Source organism: Phyllobates terribilis, unplaced genomic scaffold, assembly GCF_046119375.1.
Source record: "Phyllobates terribilis strain yellow unplaced genomic scaffold, ASM4611937v1 Scaffold_3__8_contigs__length_932513732, whole genome shotgun sequence".
Taxonomy (NCBI): domain Eukaryota; kingdom Metazoa; phylum Chordata; class Amphibia; order Anura; family Dendrobatidae; genus Phyllobates; species Phyllobates terribilis.
This window is the reverse complement of record NW_027362763.1, coordinates 358,863,071-358,886,566: the sequence shown is the minus strand read 5'-3', so window position 1 is coordinate 358,886,566 and position 23,496 is coordinate 358,863,071. Positions and strand designations below refer to the sequence as shown.

The 23,496-nt window shown below is 43.2% G+C and overlaps 1 protein-coding gene across 2 annotated transcripts; it reads right to left on the bottom strand.

The window, feature by feature from the left end:
- Positions 1 to 23,083, bottom strand: AP2M1 (adaptor related protein complex 2 subunit mu 1). Of its 2 annotated transcripts, none has more exons than XM_073675315.1 (11): positions 22,928 to 23,083; positions 16,013 to 16,129; positions 12,036 to 12,301; positions 6,250 to 6,332; positions 4,664 to 4,799; positions 4,443 to 4,584; positions 3,500 to 3,619; positions 3,041 to 3,176; positions 2,745 to 2,842; positions 1,333 to 1,444; positions 1 to 1,099 (listed from the first exon to the last, which is right to left on the bottom strand). In XM_073675315.1, the coding sequence occupies exons 2-11, from the start codon at positions 16,084 to 16,086 to the stop codon at positions 965 to 967; spliced, it is 1,302 nt and encodes a 433-aa protein (XP_073531416.1). In that variant the 5' UTR covers positions 16,087 to 16,129; positions 22,928 to 23,083; the 3' UTR covers positions 1 to 964. The 2 variants fall into 2 exon arrangements, with proteins under 2 accessions (XP_073531416.1, XP_073531417.1); XM_073675316.1 differs by lacking the exon at positions 22,928 to 23,083 and adding an exon at positions 16,218 to 16,353.
- Positions 23,084 to 23,496: the final 413 nt, after the last annotated feature.

Here is a 23,496-nt window from a genome sequence, read left to right as displayed (position 1 = left end):
TTCATTTTCTACACTGTTTATTAGGTTTATGATTCGACCATCACAAAGAAAAAAACAGAGCAAATCACAGCACAAGGAGTACAGGGACACGAGAGAGAGGTCACAGGGCCACACAAATCACATCAGTGGTAGCTACAGGATCCCATCCTTGCTGCTTTAGGATTAGTGACTGCTCACTGGCAGTGATATGTTGTTTTTTTCTTTGCACTCCATGACAAATTCTGTGTGACGTTTATAACATGGTCTTTTCCTCCTCTTCTTCACTGAGAAATAAGTGGGGAAAGGGCCCCTCCCCTCCCCCAGGAGCGTCAAATGACCCCTTTCCCCTAGATTTGGTCATAAACATTGAAGACAAAACCCCTCAAAAACACAGAAGTAACCCCCCCTCCAAGCAGAGTGATCTTTCTGCGATTCTCTGTCCCATATATTGATGTCAGAACTCAGCATTGCCCTCTTGTTTTTGAGCTGGCCTGCGACAGCGTTAATAGTTTAATGGCAAACAGAAATACTTGGACACAGTAAACATGACGCTGCTAGCTACAGGTAAGAGGGATGTGATGGGAAGCGTGCAGGAAGCACTACACTATTCAGAAATACTATCTGCCAGCAATATCACAGACTGTATGGTGGTATACAAGGTGGGGGCGGCTGCATGTAAGAAGGGTTTTCATAAAACCACATAGCAGCAAGGTGGACAAGGAGATTGCTTAAACTGGAGATCTCTAACTGTGGTTAACCTTTCCAAAGCTGAATCTGTGCAGAGCCTCCAGACTGAATGGGGTTAATGAGCCATATGACTGTAATGGTCGGGCGGAAGAAGCAAGAAAGTAAGGAGCATTTTCCACTCTTCAGAGCCTGAGAGAATTGCCTCCCGTTTGTAACTTGGGGTCACCCCATCGGAATGTAGTGTGATGGGGCAGCATTAACAATGGAAGTGGCTCCCTCCTCTCTACATATCGATGCATTAACAACGTGTCTCATAGATTCCACTGCGGCCAATGTATCGCACCCATTTTATCACATCATGGTCGCTGTAGTTCAGCTTCGGCTCAAACACTTTCAGGTAACGAACTTTGAGGCCGGACGGAGCAAAGGGGACCTAGGGAAGCAAACAAACGAATGTTAATCTTCTACATCTTGCATACATTGACTGCAGTAACAGATACTTTCTAGTGTCCTCATAGGATGCATTGCTATGCCAAAAGTAAAGCCAGCATCAACAGTAAGGAGACTAGCGCTGCCATATAAAAACACCCACGCATGCTGTTTAGCAAGGGCAATGTCTTCATTTTCAGCTCACCCTCGCATCATCCTACAAAGGTCCTGCCTTACCTCAAAGTTCATGGAAATAGGAGGACGTGCCCATTTCTTCTTGTCATTGGTCGGCAAGAGCTCAATCTCAGCACTAATCTGCGATTCCTTCATTCCAGCCATCCGTTTAATCCTAAGTGATAAAGCATTATAAGATGGGTTACAACATGCCATGCTTATCTGCAGCTGATCAAAATGCAAAAGGACTCTTCCTAGGTTTTACTTCATTTTTTTCTTAACCTCTTTGAGTCTCCATAAAAGAGAAATGGAAAACACAAATATGGAAACTGAATATGATCTGAACGTACCACAGCTCCTGGGCAGGGAAGGAAGCAAAATAGGATACGTACAGGACGGCATGGAGTCGCAGCTGCTGGTTCCTGTGAGATAAAACATTTCCCTGCCTGCTGAAAAACAATGTTTTACCTCACAGAAAAGTCAGCAGAGGAACACAGCTAATTCTATCTTTTTCTCACCCCCTGCCCAGGAGATGTGGTATGATCAGACCATGTTCCTGCACAGTCAGACACAGCCATTACACAGTACACAGCAGGGGCACATTTATAAGATTATCTCCGCAATGGCATTTTTTTTTTTTTTTAAATCATATCCAATAGAGGGAACTTATTATTATTCCAAGATCTGTTGATTAAAATGTTTTGTTCATGGTAAAAACCCCTTTAAAGCTAAACTAGCTGAAACAATGTACCTAAAATCAGGTCAAAAGGCTTACCTCACAGAGGTCAACAGCATTATACTTGAAGTCGCATAAAAAAAAAGAAGTTAATTTTCTAAAAATAAGTGGGTTTTTAAGTAGTAAAAAGCCAGTGTTAATTTCCTTCTTCCTCAAATTTGGTTTATACCACAGTATTAGGCTGAATTCACACATCTGTATTCGCCATAAGTGTGCTGATTTAATTGAATTTGGTCCGATTTGTAGACCAAACATGCCAATAAGGTCATGTCATGAAAATTGGCTGTGTGAATGAGGCTTTTTTCAGAACCTAATGGACTTGGCAACAATTTTACTTTAAAGTCTTGTGGACTGGATTTTACATACATCTAAAAAGGGGTTGGCCACTAGAAAACAAAAACACTGCGCATATGCATTATATATAGGGAGTCCCACCGATCAATAAAAACTGGGCCCCTGAGCTTGAGCTCCCATTCCAGAGAACAATACATGGATGGGCGGTCAGTCATGTGCACTACCCTCCCTTCAATCACCCCTAAAAAGGGTTTCTGTTCCCTGCTGCAGTAAGCAGTGAGGGGAGGGGTGTTAACATTTTAATGTTTTTTAACCAGCCTTTGGAAAGGCAAGAAGTGTTTTTCAGGGCCAACCCTTTTAAAAAGATAACTACTTTGAGTTAACAGCAAAAATATAGGAGTACAAATGAAATATTTAATCTAAAAACTGTATTCTAATCACTCACTTCCAGACAATGGCGTTTTCACTGGCCTTGTATTTGGCTTTCCCCTTCATACAAATGACTTGCACCCCGCTTGTGTTGAGTGGTGTTGGGATTCGAACCTGTAGAGCAATCAGCTACTTAAGCATGTGCAACAGAATATTAGGAAAGAAACCAAACCATGTATAGGTAAAGTGATGTATAGGTATACTCAATTGTTTTGTATGTTGAGATTTCTCCTTAATCCCTACTAACTAACACTTAAAAACATACCTTCTCAAAGTTTCTCATAGTACTTATGACACCATAGAATATCGTACCTCAATTTTCTGAGCGAGCAGGGAAGGCTTAAAGTTGGATTTAATGACCACCTTCACCTCTAATTTAGTACGCCCCACCTCACGAACCAGTGGGATGACACGGAACGGAAGGATTATATCTTTTGTGGTTCGATATCTAAATAGGATGAGATTTGCTGTTAAGAGAATACAGCAGACATATTATACGCACCAGAATTCTGTTTTGTTTTTCCCACATGACTTGCACCACATTATCCACTTTTTCTGGATACAGGGCATGACCTAGCAGAAAAGCTGTCATGGCTTAAATTGCAACACACATGAAAATTATTGGCACATTACAAGACTGTATAAAAGGTAAATTGTAGTAAACTTAACAGATGTTGCATGAATGGAAAAGCTGGATAAAAAACATTTATGCGAAATAGATATCAACTCTGGGCCTTACCCACAACAGAATGAGGACCAAGAGCATTTTACCTCATCAGTTCAAACTCTCCGTCGGGTGGAATAAAGCTAATGCTGCGCTCCGAATCAAACTTGCTGAGCCGAACGCACTGGTGGAATGTACAGTCATCAATAGCAATGGATTGTTTTCCCCTTGAGAACACCACAAAAAAAAAAAAAAAAACTACTTTTAAAATAGCCATTAAAAACAAAACGCAACACATCAAGGATCCAAGAAACAGTGAACACTGGGTTGTACTAACGTGTGGGATATTTGATGCACAAGTGCTGTTCATCTGCACAGGCTTTGCAGAAATGCATACATATTTTGCAGATAAACCCATTCACATGAAAGGAACTGATTTGTGGCAGCAATGAAAAAAAAAAAATAATAATTTGCCGTCCAAGATTGGATTGCAAAAAAATCACCTTCAATGTACAATTACATCAAAGAGACGGCACAAGCTCGGGAGTTGTGCCCATGCAGTCTGCAGCAGGAGCTGGCTGCTGGTGTACAAGACCAGACAAACCACCAAATCCCAGGACTTTTAGCCCCTCACATGCCATTATCAGTGATGGACTTTGACAAAAGGAGTTTGCCATCTGTATCACCCTGTCGACACCCCCGCAATGCGAAAGAGGGGGTGCCGATGGTTGCTATGGCTACAGGAGGCCTGACAATGGCCTTTAACATCCCTAAGCCAATCAGACACTGCCTGAGGCGGGGCCCGATAGGCTGTCAAACACTGTCAGGATATAGATAGATCACTATTTGGTCATATAGGCCAAAAGGTCTGATGACAAAGGGTTGAACTGCTCTTAAAATAAAAGTTGTGTTGTAATTGGCTGCAGTGGACAAAGTTTTTCGGTTACATTGCCTTCATACATCTGTGATAGTGTTTGCAAAGATAATGATGAAATGCATCTGGTGCACATAGGAATCCTAGAAAGAAGCACAGTGGTTCCCCAAACTCACGTTTTGCCGGTCTCGTCAGCCGTTCCTTTGCCTTGTTTCTCAATTACAATCTTATCATTCATTCCAAACTTGCATTCAGGCATACCGCTCAAGTAGCTCTTCATAACCACCCGGCCAGACACATGAGCGCTGAGTACCTGCCCTGGAGAAGGAGAAATCAGTCAGGTTGGCGCCACAGATACTTCTTACAAACCTACAACTCTGCACCTCACTCTACTGACCTTGAGGGGACATTAGTAGGTTAACGCTCTCTAAAACATCCAAGAACAGCTCATTTCGACGATATTTGATCCCTTCACGTCGCCAGCCAATCTGACCAGTCACCTGGCTGGTGATCTGAGACTGCTCCTCCTTGGTCTGACGGAACCCAGGAAAAATAAAAAGTTACAATGTTATCTGGAAATTCCCAAGAGTGAAGGATCTCTGAACAGAGTAGAGAACTTGGGAATTCTTTCATATAATGTGTAAAACAGTAACAGAGGGTTGTTAGTGAAAAAAGGGAGTACTGTGTGGGTTAGGATTAGAAAGGTATTCCCATCTCAGGTCATAATGGTATTTCATAAGATAAAAGCCAAACCAGAATCTCAATTTGCAGACACTGTTTCAGGGTGTTGCCCCTCATCAGTGCAAAGTATGAGATTTTGCTAGGTTATAGGCTTAAGACTGGGATCTAACGGCTAACGTTTATCCTTGTGGAGAGTGACATGCCAGGTCTGGTATGTCAGAGTGAAGAGACTTATATGCCATGCATGCTCCTCTGAGAAGTTAAATATGCAAATTGTTTAAGTCATATCGCAAGACTCGTTAACGGGTCGATATTGACTTTTAGGATTGCTACTTTCAATAGGTGGCACTAGAGTTCTCAGAAGAGGCAATTTGCATATTTAATTTCCCAGAGGAGCAAGCATGGCATAGAAGTCTCCTCAGTGACATACCACGGCAGGCATGTCACTCCTCACAAGGAGAAACATTACCCGTTAGATCCCAGCTACAATCTATAACTGCAGAAAGTGCCAAGCAAGCAGTGGCCACCTTGCATGGCGAAGAGGTGGGTCTCCCAACAAATTGGCATTTATGACAAATTTGGTGAACTCCCTTAATTTTACAAACCCAGTTTTCCGACATATGAAGGAGTGCCTGTGAGACAAATAGAATTAGAAGCCCCCAGAAGATCACCAGCATTATCCCATTCACTCCTACCTGATGCTACATGTCCAGCCACATGAAGCAGAGGAGAAGCAATACGGTAGGCAAACATGGGAAGAACGGACAAGCAGGTCAGGAAACGCAGGGATAAAAACAAGAAAAGTCAAGTTAAGGTCTAGGGTGGCAACTAAAGGCAGGCGAGAGCAGTTAGTGCATCAAACTACAAATCCAACAACGAAAAGCAGACACCAGACAGCACCAAGACCCTGATAACCAGATTAATATACACATTTAAAAAAAGGGATATAAAGAACAAGTCAAGACATTACTGTAGTGCTGATCACTGCTATACATCTGCGGAGCGTCTATTCTCCTCTACAGCTCTGGAATGCCATTTTGTATTTTGCTTAAAATTAACAATATTTTAATGGGGAGGTAGCGGAAAAGGGAGAAACAAAATTTCAGTTTCACAAGAATAGGTTTGTTTGTGGTTAAATTAAAAACTCAGAAATTAGCTCCTCAATTACTTTCTGGGTGCTAGTTAGGATGTATGGGTATCCTATAAATTAATAAAACACACAACAGATGCAACCTAGCTTGTATCTTTTCATCTGTACATATCTGTTCCCACCCCTCCAAAGAAGCATAAGATATTTGTTACCTGACTTTTAATCCCTTGCTGAGTAATGAAGGTTTTCAAAGCTCCAGTTTCAGAGTTCTGTGGGTAGCCAAAATCCAGGATTTCTATTACAAAAGAGAAAAAAAAAAAAAATGTATATACAGTTGGGGAAATAAGTATTTGATCTCTTGCTGTTTTTTGCAAGTTTGCCCACTGACAAATACATGAACAGTCTAATTTAAAGGGTAGTTTTAACACTGAGAGATGTTTTTTTCAAAGTCTAAGAAAATCACAGTATAAATTTGATAATTTTTTTTGCATTTTGCAGTGAGAAATAAGTATTTGATCCCTCTGACAAACACTTGATGGAAAAACCCTTGTTGGCAAGCACAGCAGTCAGACATTTTTTGTAGTTGATTATGAGGTTTGCGCACATGTCAGGAGGAATTTTGGTCCACTCCTCTTTGCAGATCATCTCTAAATCATTTAGATTTTGAGGCTGTCGCTTGGCAACTCGGAGCTTCAACTCCCTCCATAAGTTTTCTATGGGATTAAGGTCTGGAGACTGGCTAGGCCACTCCATGACCTTACTGTGCTTCTTTTGTGAGCCACTCCTTTGTTGCCTTGGCTGTATGTTTTGGGTCATTGTCTTGCTGGAAGACCCAGCACGACCCATCTTCAATTCTCTTACTGAGGGAAGGAGGTTGTTAGCCAAAATCTCGCAATACATGACCCCATCCATCTTCCCTTCAGTACGGTGCAGTCGTCTTGTCCCCTTTGCAGAAAAGCACTCCCAAAGAATAATGTTTCCCCCCACCATGCTTCACGGTTGGGACGATGTGCTTAGGGTTGTACTCATCCTTCTTCCTCCAAACACGGCAAGTTGAGTTAATGCCAAAAAGCTCAATCTTTGTCTCCTTTGACCACAGCACCTTCTCCCAATAACTCACAGAATTATCCAGGTGTTCATTGGCAAACTTCAGACAGCCTGCACATGTGCCTTCTTGAGCAGGGGGACCTTGTGGGCACTGCAGGATTTTACACCTTTAGGCTGTGTGCCCACGATGCGTTTAAGCGTTTCCGCAGCGGCAAAAACGCTGCAGAAACGCTTAAAAAACACATGGTAGAAGGCCTGCCATGTTCCCCAATGATAATCCACATGTGCTGTGCACATGCTGCGAAAATTTCCGCTGCGGATTATCATTGCGGAAAAAAACGCAGCACTACTAATTATTTTGCGGAAGTGCTGCGTTTTCGCCGCCATTGACTTGCATTAGACCGCATGGATTACGCATCACTGTATATGTAGATGCGCATTCCATGCGTTCTAATGTGCGGATGATACCCAGGTCTAGAGGACAGGAGACTCTCCTCCGGACCTGGGTACCATTGAAAACTGTAAAAAAAAAAAAAAGAATAAAATAAAAAATAAATATATACTTACCTTCTGGCGGCCCGCGGTGCGCTCCTCCTTGCTTGGCAGCAGTTCGCGATGGAATGAAGGACATGTGCTGACGTCCGAGTCATGTGACGGGTCACGCGACGCTGACGTCGGCAGGTCCTTCAGTGTACCGCTGCCGGCAGCCGGGATGGTGAAGCAAGTCAGCGCGGGCCATCGGAGGGTAAGTATATATTTATTTTTTGACATTCTCTCGGGTCACAGTATATAAATCCATGCTGTTTGCATTCCAGCTTTGTACAGGTCTATGATCTTGACCCCGACATCCTTCGAAAGCTCTTTGGTCTTGCCCACGTTGTAGAGGTTAGAGACTGACTGATTAATTGAGTCTGTGGACAGGAGTCTTTTATACAGGTGACTATGTAAGACAGCTGTCTTTAATGCAGGTAACAAGATGATTAGGAGCGTCGAACTTGTCTGTAGGTGCCAGAACTCCTAATGGTTTGTAGGGCATCAAATACTTATATTTTTTTGCATTTTGTACTGAGAAATAAATATCAAAATATATACAATGTGATTTTCTTGATTTTTTTTTTGAATATTCTAATCTCTCAATGTTAAAATTAACCTACCCTTAAAATTATACACTGTTCAAGTCTTTGTCAGTGGGCAAACTTACAAAAACACCAAAGGGATCAAATAATTATTTCCCCCACTGTATAAACACTAAAATATATCAAAGGGCAAGTTTCCTACACAACCAGTTCAGGACCAGGCAAATTTACCCCCTTGTTCTGACCAGGCACAATTTCATGTTTTATCATACATGCACTGACAGCACTTCCTATACATTGAATTTACAAGGCTTACTCAGCAGGTGTACATACGAGGGTAAGTCAATAAGTAATGCCTATTTTTTTTCTCCTTAAATAAGGTAGTTATGTTAAATATTCGAATTTGGCACAATTCCTCAAACCTTCTTCTCCAATCCACAGCAATTGCAACTTCCTGCACCAACAGGTGGCAGGACTGCATCAGTTTGCAAAATGGCTGACATCGATGTTCGTATTAGACAACGTTCTGTGATTGAATTCTTGCATGCAGAAGGTGAAACGCCCATTCGAATTCATGAGAGACTGAAAAATGTGTCCGGTGATGCAACAGTGGATGTCAGTACTGTTAGACGATGGGTTCGTCGCTGTAACACACCGTTGGCTGACAAAATGCGGAGTGGCAGGCCAGTAAAAGCAGTGACTCCAAGCAACATTCAGCGAGTCGATGACATCATTCGTGGTGACCGCCGGGTGACTGCAGATGAATTGTGTGGCATTATCGGCCTCAGTAAAGGCAGTGTGATGAAAATTATTGGACAACTGGGATACAGAAAAGTTTGTGCACGGTGGGTCCCAATAATGCTTTTTACCATGCTGGAATACATGCCCTTGTTAAACGGTGGACCAAGACTGTGGAAATGGATGGAGATTATATTGAAAAGTGACAAATAAATCGTTAACCCCTTCAGGACCCAGCCTATTTTGACCCTAAAGACCTTGGCATTTTTGTCAATTCTGACCAGTGTCCCTTTACGAAGTAAAAACTCTGGAACACTTCAACGGATCCTAGCGATTCTGAGACTTTTTTCGTGACATATTGGGCTTCATGTTAGTATTAAATTTAGGTCGATAATATTTGCGTTTATTTGTGAAAAAATCAAAAATATGGGAAAAATTTTGAAAATTTCGCAATTTTCAAATTTTGAATTTTTATTCTGCAAAACCAGAGAGAGTGATGTGACACAAAATAGTTAATAAATAACATTTCCCACATGTCTACTTTACATCAGCACAATTTTGAAAAAAAAAAAAAAAAAAAAATTTTGGTAGGAAGTTTGAAGGGTTCAAAGTTCATCAGCAATTTATCTTTTTTCCAGCAAAATTTACAAAACCATTTTTTTTTAGTGACCACATCACATTTGAAGTCCCTTTGAGGTGTGTACATGACAGAAAACACCCAAAAGTGACACCATTCCAAAAACTGCACCCCTCAAGCTACTCAAAACTACATTCAAGAAGATTATTAACCCTTCAGGTGCATCACAGGAACTAAAGCAACATAGAAAAATTAAAATGTTCATTTTTTTCTTCCAACAAAAATTTTCTTTTAGCCTAAATTTTTTAATTTTCACATGGGTAGCAGGATAAAATGCATCCTAAAATTTGTTGGTCAATTTCTGAGTACACTGATACCTCATATGTGGTCATAAACCACTGTTTGGGCACACGGCAGGGCTCAGAAGGGAAGGAGCGCCATTTCACTTTTTGAATGGAAATTTAACTCCAAAAGTCAAATTGCGCTCCTTCCCTTCTGAGCCCTGCCATGCGCCAAAACAGTGGTTTATGACCACATATGAGGTATCAATGTACTCAGGAGAAATTGCCCAACAAATTTTAGGATGCATTTTATCCTGTTACCCATGTGAAAATTAAAAAATTTAGTCTAAAAGAAAATTTTGGGGAAAAAAAAAAAAAAAAAAAAAAAAAAGTACTTTTTTGTTTTCACAGATCAATTTGTGAAGCACCTGGGGGTTCCAAGTGCTCACTATGCATCTAGGTAGGTGCCTTGGGGGGGTCTAGTTGTCAAAATGGGGTCACTTGTGGGGGAGCTCCACTGTTTAGGCACATCAGGGGCTCTCCAAACGCAACATGGTGTCGGCTAACAATTTGAGCCGATTTTCCATTCAATTTGTTAGCGGACACCATGTCGCGTTTGGAGAGCCCCTGATGTGACTAAACAGTGGAGCTCCCCCACAAGTGACCCCATTTTGGAAACTAGACCCCCCAGGGAACTTATCTAGATGCATAGTGAGCACCCCCATGTGCTTCACAAATTGTGTAGTGTATGTCAGGTTGGTGTGCGGTGTGGTATAGTGTAGTGTATACACACACACACACACACACACACACACACACACACACAACCTCACATACACTACAACACACACACCAACCTGACAGCCTCCTCAGCTGAGTACGCCCTAGACTGGCATGAGCGGGATGGGTGGGACATTTTGTGTGCGTGTTTAAAAAAAAAAAAAATCAAAAAAAAAAAATCAAAACTTTATTATAGTGTGAGTGTACATGTGTGTGGGTGTGAGTGCTTGGTGTAACCTTCAGCAGTCACGTGTGAGGACTGTCAGGCACACGGGGCGCAGGAGGGGGCGTGCTAAGGCGTAGGAGGGGGCAGAAAGGGGGGGGCGATTACTGGGGACTGATTACTGGGGACTGGGGGGGGGGGGATGATTACTGGGGACTGGGGGGGGCGATTACTGGGGACTGGGGGGGGGTGATTACTGGGGACTGGTGATTACTAAGGACTGATCGGTGATCACAGGCGCAGGGGATTCACAGTGAGCCTGCTGCTGCCTGTGATCACCGTACACCGGCTGTCAGAAGGAGAGCAGCAGCCGATGGATGAAGACGTGGGAGAGGGAGCGGTAGGAAATTGGTTAGAGGGGGGAGGGGGCTAAAATCGGACAGGGGGGAAATAATTACCGGCGGTGACAGCGACGGATCGCTGGCGGGTCTCTGGGGTCGAAGTTGGATGTGGTAATCAAACTTCTCAGCTTCCACGGAGGGGAAAGCTGGGCAGTTTGATTAGCCATAGTGAAGATCCTCCTCCACATCTGATTGGAGGGCTAGCATCACATGGACACTAGCCCCAATCAGATCTGGGGGTGGGGGGACAGAGGTGGCACTCCCCCCAGCCAATGGCTGATGCTATAAGCATCAGGCCATGCCCAGATTTAAATATTTCACCAATTTTCATTGGTGAAATATTTAATTCATTCCGATTGGCAGTTTCACTAAAAGTGAAAATGAAACTGCCAATCGGAGGGGTCCCAGGCACGGGGGGGGGGGGGGGAAAGGTTAATCCACCCCCCGTGGGGTCGACTTCAGGATGTCCAGTTGCAGTAGCAACTGTGACACCTGAGCGACCCCGCTCGCAGGCGCTGCAGGGGCGCGATCCCTCCATGTCACACACGCTGTGACATGGGTCGGGAACGAACTGTTTTCCATGTCACAAACGGTGTGACATGGGTCGGGAAGGGGTTAATGTTGTGGTTTTCAACCTATGTAATTGCATTTGAATTTCTTGACAATTAAAAGGAGAAAAAAAATTGGAGACATTACTTATTGACTGACCCTCATAGTATTCAGGAAGGCAGACATGATAATAGATTATGTTTAACCACTCTGTGGGGAGTCTGGCTGTGTCTGACACTCACCCCTGCACACTCCTTACTACTAGTAGTTAAAACACTGACCAAACACAATTCACACTCGAAATAGAACATATTATATTTTTTCTATTCGCCATAGGGCTTGAGATAAAGCTATACAGTACAGACTAGAACAGTTTGGCTTCTTACCATCAAGCAATTCATAGATCAGTACAAAGTTATTCTTGATGTTTTCCTCACTGATCTTTCCAAAGTAAGCAGTCATGACGTCACACATCTTATAAAGGAACTCAAATACCATAGCGGCGTTGACATTTTGCTTGGTGACTGCTGCCAGCCAGATGTTTGAGCGCTTTACGTGAAAGAAGCTGGTACGAGCAATGTTGGTGACAGGAGAGCGCACCTGCTGCCGGGCATGGATGACATTGACACGGAAAGCGTCCACTGCATTCCTCCTGATAAAACACAGAAATTTAAATGATTAAAACATTTCACAAACTCCTTGTTTAGGTGGCAAATTAGCTCATTACATACAAGTGATGGGGAAGAAAGTTGTACATTAAATTACACTTTTAATATCTTCTATGCCACTTAATCCTTTTTGGTCACCAGTGCTTGGCTATCAAGGACTCTGAGGACCTTTTCTTACTCTGTTTTGGATTCATTGGTCATCAGTTATATCCCTATCCACCCATAACTACAACTATTCAAAGCCAGGTAGGACCTAGGAATGGCTGTTATTAGGTCATTTGGGCTCCACATAAAGTCCCAATAACATTGCACCTAAATTAAGGGGGACAAGTTGACATTAGCATATTAGCAGTGCAACCTCAGGCTTTGGGCCTGGAAATTCAGAAATCCATCTCTCCCCATAGAAGATATTAAAAGATTTTTGTTTTCTTCTGGTAGATCATCAGTAATGTTATTTTTGGCAGAAGTGACAGATATATAAAAAGAACAGAATGACAAAGGGTTGAAGTTGTTCTAAATATCTATCACAAGTTTATAATGCTAGTGAAAACATAAAATAACCATATAAACAAGTAAGAGGATTAGGATCTTTAAAATGTGTTAGCGGTATTGCAGACGTATATCATCAAAAAGACAAGAACGTTATCAAATCGTATTAATCATTACTGTCACAGCAATTTCAATTGGTTCCTTACCAGAGACCAAAATAATAGCTCAATCCAATTTCCGAGTTATTAACAAATAGGTCAGTGTACTGCCCCAACTAATGACCCAATACACATCCATTTGTAGGAATGGCATTACCAGGCGGGGTAGCCACAGGTCTCTAGCAGAGGTAGAATAAGTCAATAGTACAATTAGTACAAAAAAAACCTTGCACCTCACAATATAAGCAGCTATTAAACATACTGGTTAAGACAGTTTCAGCATGGCACAAATCAGGTACAAGCACAGAGACAAACAGCCGGCACTACAGGGCAAGTCGCAGCAGTAAGATCTTACCTATTGCTACAGCAGCCAATGAAGTGATGAGATGGAAAGAGATGGCACCAGCAAGGAAAAGGACAGTGACAGCAATGAAAGAAAGGGTTAGAAAGAAAATACTAGAAGAACATAGCACACTGTAGCAAAGACCCAGGAGGAGAGCACACCGAATATTGCAGACACATCTAGACTGCAAAGAGCAGCAGCTTAGAGCAATGCTCCGCTCACATGCATGCTGCTCAGCTCCGCACAGCAGAGAAGGTGGAGTGCAGCCATGCCTCATGCCCCTCCTCTGCTTACAGCTCAATACCAAGCAAAAAAAAAACACGAAAAAAACGTTGCGCACAGTGACTGGCAGGTATTATCTGTATACCTTATTAAAGGAGATTATGAATGGCGTCATCTGCAATTCCCTGCACAGCTGATGCCTGGGAAGCCGATATGCAGGTTACTAAACTAGCACTGCAGACCCTTCATTCTCAGCAGTGGTGGGGGTCCCAGAGGTCAGACCCCACTAATCATAAAGTGATGGCATATACTAGACATATGCCATAACTTTATAGGATTAAAAAAAACCTCCAAGTACACTTTGTTCCTCTAACAGACAGAACGTCCTAAAGTGCTACACACTTTCCTTCTCAGTCTGACATGCCAATTAAAAAAATATCTAAACACGAACGAGAATTTCTACCATTTGAAAAGAAGTACAGTAACTGTTCGCCATGCAGGGTAGAAGGAAATAGTAATCATGCATAACCCTGTGTTAAAAAACAAAAAAAAAACCTTGTGTGAGGCAGCAAATGTTAATATTTAGAATAATCTTTACTTAGCAAAAACTGTCTCACATTCATCACTATGTAGGAAACTTTTTTATCCATGGGTTACTAAGTCTTTAAGCAACTGTACTCAGCAGTTACACAGGATGGAACGTGCAAAAGAAAAAGGCAACATGCCAAACATCCAACATGCAATGTAAAAAGAGGAGAATGCTCATGAGCGAGGGGATGCAGAAGAGACCCTAGAACGTGCTGTAACAGTCTGTACAAACCGATCTGCTGAAGTACAAGTCCCTTAGAAGATGGGGCATAGCATTGGAATGATAGATTTAAAGCTAAAAGCACACTTGTCATTGGCAGTGTATGTGGTTTACAGGTGGGTGCCGTTACACTGATTAATTTTATACCTTGGTTGATGAGATCCGTCTTGTGGTTCTTTTTTTAATCTTTATTTTCATTTTTTAGATACTTTTAAATACTGTGTAATTCTGTGGGTCAAATCCAGAAATTTACATGCAGCAAAATGGCTCCGGCGCCCGCGCGTGTGCAGTAGCACATCTCATTTGCCGATAGATGCAACTGCGCATGCGCAGGTGGCGGAGCCATTTTGCTGCATGTAAATTTCTGGATTTGACCCACAGAATTACACCGTCAGTATTTAAAATAGGAGGCAGTGTGACCTGCCAGAATGCATACAGTGGAATACATAAGCAGAGCACCAGATAAAGGCCCCCCAGAAAGGCCGCCCTGAACCACGAGTATCTAAAAAATGAAAATAAAGATTAAAAAAAGAACCACAAGACGGATCTCATCAACCAAGGTATCTTATTCATCAGTGTAACGGCGCCCACCTGACAGTGTATGTGGTTTACTGAGCACAATCCTGCTGACAGGGGCGCTTTAACACATATACATTTTCTTTGTGGATGATCTTAGAAGAGGGGTCTTACAAGGTACACTATGAAATGGGACAAGAAAACACTAGCTAACCAGTTAAACATAGTTACACAGGTTCAGCAGTTCTCATAGTGCTGTTGTCACAAAATACAGCAAGATCTGTAAAACTACAAATTAGAAAACTGAAAACTAAGGGAAACGTAAGGGTCGCTTAGAAAAAAAACGGTCAAGGAAATTTTTTTTATGAAAGATCAATGATCTTCACTAGGCTGAAAGAAGATCAGCATATTCAGATTCAACCTCATGTAACCTGCTATGTAAGACAACCAAAAGAGTGTTTTGTATTTTTAAGGCTAGGTCAAAACTATATATGAAAACCAAGGACCTGCCAGACAAATTCCAGGGGGTGGGGGTTACAATTTTGGGAAATATTCCCTCAGTCCTACATGTGTATTCCGGCTCTGTGTATTAATTTGGAAATCCTTACCACCTTCCCCTCCAGGTTTTACTAGTATACACCTCAATCTTTGCCATTTCAACTATCTATATGAATTTCGTATGTTCTATTTAGAATGAGGAGGTACACCACAAGAAATAAATCATTTATAGTTTCTCCTAAGAAACAATAGGTACCATCAGATAGTACACAACAAAATACCAGTATAATGTTACACAGAATGTATGATACCCCACCTCATACGCACAGAACAGCAGGTATAAACCATGGACGGAGTTCCTCCTTATTACAGGCCAGCTGCTGCTACCACTATTATATGTGCATTCTTGACAAACAAGACCTTCAGGATGTCAAGTGTCCTACATGTGAAGACAACCTCTGACCATTTTAGGGGGAGCCAAGTTCATCTGTGACTATGTAATGCTGCAGGGGAAATGAGTTGCCAGAAATTTAAAATGAACTAAAAACTTAAGCAAGAGCGATCACAGTGATCATCACTAGCTTCACTTTAAAAGGAGAAAAAAAAAGGAGGGAAAATAACTGCAGCAAAAGCATACAAAATAAAAATGAATGCAGCTTACCCAATGTCATCTCTGTACACCCGGGAGATGAGGACCTCTCCCTTGTGATTATAAATGAACAGTCCTCCGATCATGATGGATTTATTTCAGTTTCGTATTCCCATGATTACAACAGACCTGTGAAAAAGTGAGAAAAAGAAGGTTGGAAACGGGCAAAGCTGTGATTAGATGGTTGGTCAAGATAACTGGGAAACGGGAAACTCACAGTGCAAGAGAAATACATAAGCAGTGATCGTCTATAATCCTGCACATACAAACACAGAAGGCTGACCATTCCCCTTTTTCTTCAGCTCATTAACCAATTATCCTACAAATATATGGATAAATAGATTTCCAGTGACAAATGATTACATGAATAACAGCAGGGCGCCTCGGAAACGGCCATTTATTACAGAAGGACGGCTCTTTAGGCCTGCTTTCTGTCTAGAGCACCAGAAGCCCAGAACGAGGGGGTGGAAGAGATGAGCTGGCACAGAAGAGGCTTCATACATACAATCTGATGACCAGTCTCTTCCCAGATCTGCAACAATGAATAGTCAGCACTGCCTGCAAGAATCTAGAGGAAGGAAGAGGCAGAGATCCTCACACATGAAATTCAAGGGAAATCGCTGATTTCAGAGGAAACTGTTTTCTATGCAAACTGCTCAGGAATCGGAACTGCTGAGCTCACAAAATGCTACATGTCGAAAAACAGAAATGATAGATCATATAACACGGATTGTGTGTGCAGGGGGGCTTACAGCTGTGATATATGGAGAATACAAAAAAAAAAAGGAAAAAAAACAAAAAAACAAACACATTAAATCCTTCCAGATGAAAATGACTAGAAACTCTGGAATGCTAGACACGGGTGGTGGTGAGGGGGGATGGGCAGATCTGATATTAGCGCAGGGATACAGTTCACAACAGATCTAATTCATGCTGAGCATCTGCTGCAGGTCGCATACGTCTGCATTACCTTTAGTGCATGCACTGAATTGTCTATAGGGGCCTTGGGTTCATGTTAATAAAAAAGATCCAATACGCAGAGGCTGCACGATTCACATACCATAGTATACCCATACAGTAGCATAAGGAGGTACACGTCCAAGGAAAAAAATACATAACCAAAGCAGAATACTGGTGTATTAGCAGAATGACCGTAGTACGTTTTTTTCTGCAACTTCCATCTGTTCACCGAGATACAAGGCGAGAAGCTGCAAGCCATGATAAGACGATAATAAGGTGACCAGAACAGAGAATTCACACAATTCCAAGAAACCTTATATTCATAAAAATGTTGTTATCTGCCATGCAGACCGCCATAAGACTTTCTGGGATAAGTATTATTCAGTTTATGCGTCATTTTAGAAGAAAGTTGCCATAACTGAGCAAAAAGAAAAATGTGGTTGATAGAGCTGTAACCATATTTCACCCCTTATCAAAGGCAAATGTTAAAAAGGTACAAATTAGTGTCAGAATTCCTAATTCAACCAGGTATTAGGTACCCATCTCTTGTTTTAAAGGACTAGTCCTATCTTTGCCTTTCACAAAACACCTATAGTAATGAATAGTAGTTAAAGGGGTCGACCGGTCTTAGACAACAAGTCTGTAGTCACATGGTTCACAAGTCTGCAGCCACTCTCACATCGAGCACACTGCAACTAGACCACATTCTGACCTCGTTCAATACACTTGCATTGAGCAAGGTCACTTCCATCTAGTCTGACTGTGGTCAGGAGAATGCATATCGCATGCTTGTTGTCACATGACCACTGTTCCCGATGCCGACACCGGAGAAGCCTCCCAGCACACAGTGCGCACAATGCGAGTGTTCACAAGTGTGCAGTCAGAGTGACTGCAGACTTGTCATTTTAGACCACGCAACACCTTTAAGGAAACAGCAAAGAACAACAAATTGGCAGTTTCCACAAGTTATGTCATTCATTTCTATAGGATTCATGCTCCAACATAGACAAGCACAGCTGCACTATATTCATAACTCTGCGGCTCAGGAGCCAGAAGTAGTTATTCCTATCTCAGCCATGAAAGGCAGAACGTCATTATCAATCAATATGGGTTCTTTGCCCCTTAGAACTGATCTCAGGGATTGGGACCTGTAAGACACCCTTGTATGCAGATCTTGAAAGGAACTGGGCGCACAGATATTTAGAAGCAATGAGAGACCTGGATCTACCCTGCTGCCTCCTCAGTGGTGATCATAGACCCAATAAGACATTATGTGAAATGGTCTATATTGGAATATTCGCATGCTGCAGAAGTTTGTTACTATAAATCTGTTCCTTTCATCTGAATGTGACTGTTTCTGCAGCAAGAACATTATTTTTTGCATGAAAATGAGACAGATGCAATATTTTCTGCAGGACAGCTGACTCATGTGAATTTGCTCTGAAGGGATTTGTCTCAAAGTCACTTTTTAATCTAACTATTCATCAGCTGTTCACCAGGGGTTCGGCATCTCTAATTGCCAATGATTAGCTGCTGCTACAATAGCCATTCATAAAAAGTGCCAACTAAGTAGTGTACAGTATGGACAGAGCAGGCTGTACAAAGCTCCATTCTGGTTGATAGAAGCGGCTATTATCCCACTTCATATCACTTATTTATGAAAACCCCTTGAAGGACTTGTATAAATCCCTTTTATACACAACATACTAGTGACAAACCCCCGTTTTTTTTTTTGTTTTTTTTTATTAGTTTACCCCTTCATTCTATACAATTTTACTTCTAGATCCACCCCGTGGTCACTTTATAAACCGCTTCAATATAACATAGGGAAGACCAGGAATCAGGAGAAGCATTGTGAGGAGCAACAAGCACGGACAGTCCTGTGCAAAGTTTTAGGCAAGTGTGGAAAAAATATGTGGCAAAGAATGCTTTCACAAATATTTTGTTAATAGTTTATTTTTATGAATTAAAATGGAAAGTGAAAAAAAAAAAAAAAAAAGAACGAACTCAAACCAATATTTGGTGTGACCGCCTTTTGCCTTCAAAACAGCATCAAATTAACAATTCTTCTTGCAGACAGGTCTTGAAGGAACTCTGCAGGGAGGATGCTCCAAACATCTTGAAGAACCACAGATCTTCTGAGGATGTTGACAGAAATCCTTCTGCTTCTTCATGTAATCCCAGAGTCCATGATGTTGAGCTCAGGGCTCTGTGGTGGCCATATCATCACTTCCAGGACTCCTTGTTCTATATGCTGATGATCGCTCAATGACATTGGATCTGTTTGGGTCGGTGTCATGCTAAAAAATAAATTTGGTACTGCATGATGGAAAAGTATTTGTCCGTATGTCTGAGCATTGGGGAAACAAAAAAACAAACAAAAAAAAAAAGTAACTATAAAGCATTGGTTGGCGAAGGACTGATGAGTCAAACTGGCACCAAATTTATTGTGCAGCAGGACAATGACCCCAAATATATGGCCAATGTTATAAAAAGAACAATGTCTCCTGGCAGTGATGATATGGCCCCACAGAGCCCTAATCTCAACATTGAGTCTAGTGGGATTACATGATTACCTGACTGAAGAAGTGCTATTTTATTGATATGCAAATGGTCCTTAAGTGCTCTGGGTTCATCAAAGCACTTCCCAATATTCAGTCTTCCTTGCTCTATAGCCAGTGGTCCCCAACCTTTCTGAGCTTGAAAGCCACATTCAGCTTTGAGAGAAGGTCTCAAGCCACATTTAGGTCTAAGAGAGTCACATCCAGCTCCCACCCCCCAACAGTAGCGACATACAGAGCCCCCATTACAGGTTTAATGACAGTCAAAGCTTTTCCATAGAACTCACAACGAGGCAGTATACCAAAATGCAAAGGTTCCCATATCTGCATTCAGTATTCTTGCATCAATTACTCCCACCACAATGTTGAATCCAGCTCCAAGCACCTCCTCTGACAGGTAGTATCATCCTTACATAATTAAATTATCTCCAAACCTCCAAGGCCAGAATATGCACATTCAGATCTGCTCTTTTGTGCAAGACTACTCACAAAATTCACCATCTGGAGATTTGCTCTTCATCGTTTGCTAGACCTGGTGCTAAGGCTATGTGCCCACGATGCAGAAATGAAGCAGAAAATTTCTGCATCTCCCTGGCAGAAAAAACGCATGCAGATTGTGCATGCGTTTTTCCTGCAGAATACATGCGGATTCACATGCGTTTCGCATGCAGATTGACAAGCGCTTTCCAGGCGATAGCATCACTTGGAAAGTGCTTGACAACTAGGTCACACTGTATAAATCCATGCAAACAGCATGGATTTATACAGTGTGAACCGTAAAAATTAAAACAAATAAAGCTATACTCACCCCCGAGGCCCCGGCGTGTGCTGCAGCGCTCGTTCCTGTCTGGTTCCCGGCTGCCGGCATATTGCGAGACAGAGCGGTGAAGGGCCTGCGGTCACATGACTGTGACGTCACCGCAGGTCCTCAAGCGATGCCGGCATTCAGAGAGAAGCCGCCGGACAGGTGAATATAACTTTATTTGTTATTTTATTCTTTTTTTACAGGTACAATGGTACCCAGGTCTGGATGAGAGTCTCCTCTCCTCTAGAACTGGGTACCATCCGCACATAGAAACGCATAGAAGCCGCTTATAGAAATGTACAGTCGCGGTTTCTATGCGTTTCAATGCAAGTCAATGTCGGGAGTTCCGCTGCGCTACCGCAAAATTAAATGACATGCTGCGGATTTTTGTACGCAGCATGTGCATAGAACATGCGGAATCCCCTTGGGGACCATGGGGTGCGGATTACCTAGCGTTTCACAAGCGTTTACGCTGCGGAAATTCCGCAGCATAAACGCTTGAAAAACGCTACGTGGGCACGCAGCCTAATGCACCAAGCTGACAGACAGACGCGAACCATACAACATGGGCTCCTGAGCCACAGGTTGGGGACCCCTGCTGTATACGTTGCCTAGTCCCACCTTCCTCAGCTTAACTGACAGCTCCCTGACTCTGTTAAGCCTGTGAGCTGTTAGTCAAGAAGAGGAAGGTGGGGCTGGGCAGGAAATAGAGCCAGGGGGGTACAAGCTGTTTTAGAAGAATCTAAAGTTGATATTGTATGCTAATGAGTGACCAGTGCACCTCTGACGGGAGGAGGAGACCACAGGCAGGGAATCAGGAGAGCTGTAAGTGCAGAGCCCACCCACTGCAGTACGCAGAAGTTACTCCAGTGTCTTCTCTCTACTGCGCCGTATAAACTATTAGGAGCCTGGTGAGTCATGAACAGAATTTCACTTCGATCCAGAATTAACTACTTTGACAGTTTGAAAAGTCATTTTCTGGTTACAGACTCCCTTTAAAGGGGCTATTCCTTGGCACCAAGCAGATGGGTTTCTGAAAGCCCTGTTCTGATGTGTGGACTCGATTTTGGTATTAGAAACTTATGCAAAAAAAAAAAAAAGGACCGTGAATACCCACAGATCCATACTCAGACCTACCAGACACACATTTATTTAAAGAGGTCGTCCACAACTATTAACATTGCCTCCATGGATTTAAATTGTGGCAACAAGTGTTTTTGCAAATACCTTGCGTGTTCTTTATAGCTGACCTCTCACAGGCATCACGTGACCCCCGGCTGCAGCCTCCTTTGACATCTGCTGATGTCGCATCAAGCTCCGGCTGCAGCCGGACCTGACCCAGTGACGCGCTCCCCCGATTGATGGGCTGTGGGTGGGTTTCACTGCATGTCACTGCCCAGCATCCAGTACGCGCTTTCCCTCTCCTCTGCTTTCGTTGGCCACAAGCACGTACTGGATGCTGGGCAGTGACATGCGGTGAAACCCACCCACAGCCCATCAATCGGGGGAGCGCATCACTGGGTCAAGCCCAGCTGCAGCCGGAACTTGATGTGACATCAGTGGATGGCAGAGTCAGCAGCAACTGGGTCATGCGATGCCTAGTGAGCGGCCAGCTATAGCGCCACTCCCAGGCAATAAAGAACACACAGGGTATTTACAAAACCACTTGTTGCCACAATTTAAACCCATGGAGGCAATGTTAACAGTAGTGGATGACCTCTTTAAGCTGGAGGAATTAGAGCAGGTTATTTTTTTCATTTTTACAGGTAATGCATCAGGTGTCTTTATACCAGCATCTGGGCTACAGACATGGATAACTCCAGATCTTAGAGGTTTCTAATTAGGCCACATTCACACGTTCAGTATTTGGTCAGTATTTTACATCAGTATGTGCAAGTCAAAACCAGGTGAGGAACAATCAGAGGAAAAGTATAATAGAAACAGTCACCACTTCTGTATTTATCATCCACTCCAGGTTTTGGCTTAGAAACACTGAATGTGTGAACGTGGCCTAAGTGTGTATAATACATTGGATTAGCTAAACACACATTACAGCCCTACAGACCAGAAACCCAAGACTAAGTGTCAGGTTGGCGGTACATCATATGGAAGACATCAGAGATGCCTCCAGTGACAACTCCCAGCACAAGGTCATTGGGTGGGCGCCTCTGCTGACATTAAGGGGCACAATGCTCCCCCCAGTACCCACATACTAGGGGGGTGATCCTGGTGCCAGGCCTCACCTGTCCTGTACACACTGATGTACAGAGACCCCCAGGATCACACCGGGCCATGTACTAAGGAGACCACAGTACAGTGCAGGGGACCGGCCCCACCATCCCTGACTATCTGCTATGGCGGCAGCGGATCAGCCTGCTGCCTCCATCATGAGGCGGAGCACCCCGGAGCCTCTGTGACCACACCCGGCTAATGTGACAGCCGCCCGCACACCCTGCAGCCCGGCGCCCAGCACACAGCGTCCCCGGGTGACGGTGACAAATGCCGTCACCCGTGTAACACCGCAATAGAAGGCACAGACCGCAGCAACAATAATGGCCTCCGCCCAAACGCGACACATTCGGTCTGTCATTGCCCGTTTACCTTCTCTCAATCCTAGAGCTTCTAAGGAGAGTGCAAGATGGCCGATCCTCCTCCCACCCGCTCCTTTCCGCAGTGCCTACGTCATCGCGCAGCTGCGTTCAATTTCAGCCTCCAGTAGTCAAGACCTGACAGGCAGGGAAGTACGCGCAGGCGCACTAGAAGGCGAGGCTCGAATTGTCAGCTGATTGATCAGGTCATGTCACGTGATACAAACTTGTTAGCTAGTATATAGACCCCTGTGACGCCCATGTCTCTGTACACACGGTCGTACATCTATGTGTGTGTACATGTGACACCAGGTGCTCCAGTGTTTGGTTATGGAGGAACGTGGCTCAGACGGTCAGTGTCACTTTTTCTTTTTTTTTTTTGCCGAATGGTCCATCTAGATTGGGCGATTTCAGGCCGTTAGTGGCAAGGAGCGGTTTGCGCCTCCTGTTCCCGTTCAGTCACAGCTTCCATTGTTCCAAACGCATCACATTCATTTCTACACACTGCACACGTGCTCCTATGTATAAGAGCGCCCAGGATCCGCGGCTCCAGCTTACAGGTTATGTTCACACCATGAGCTT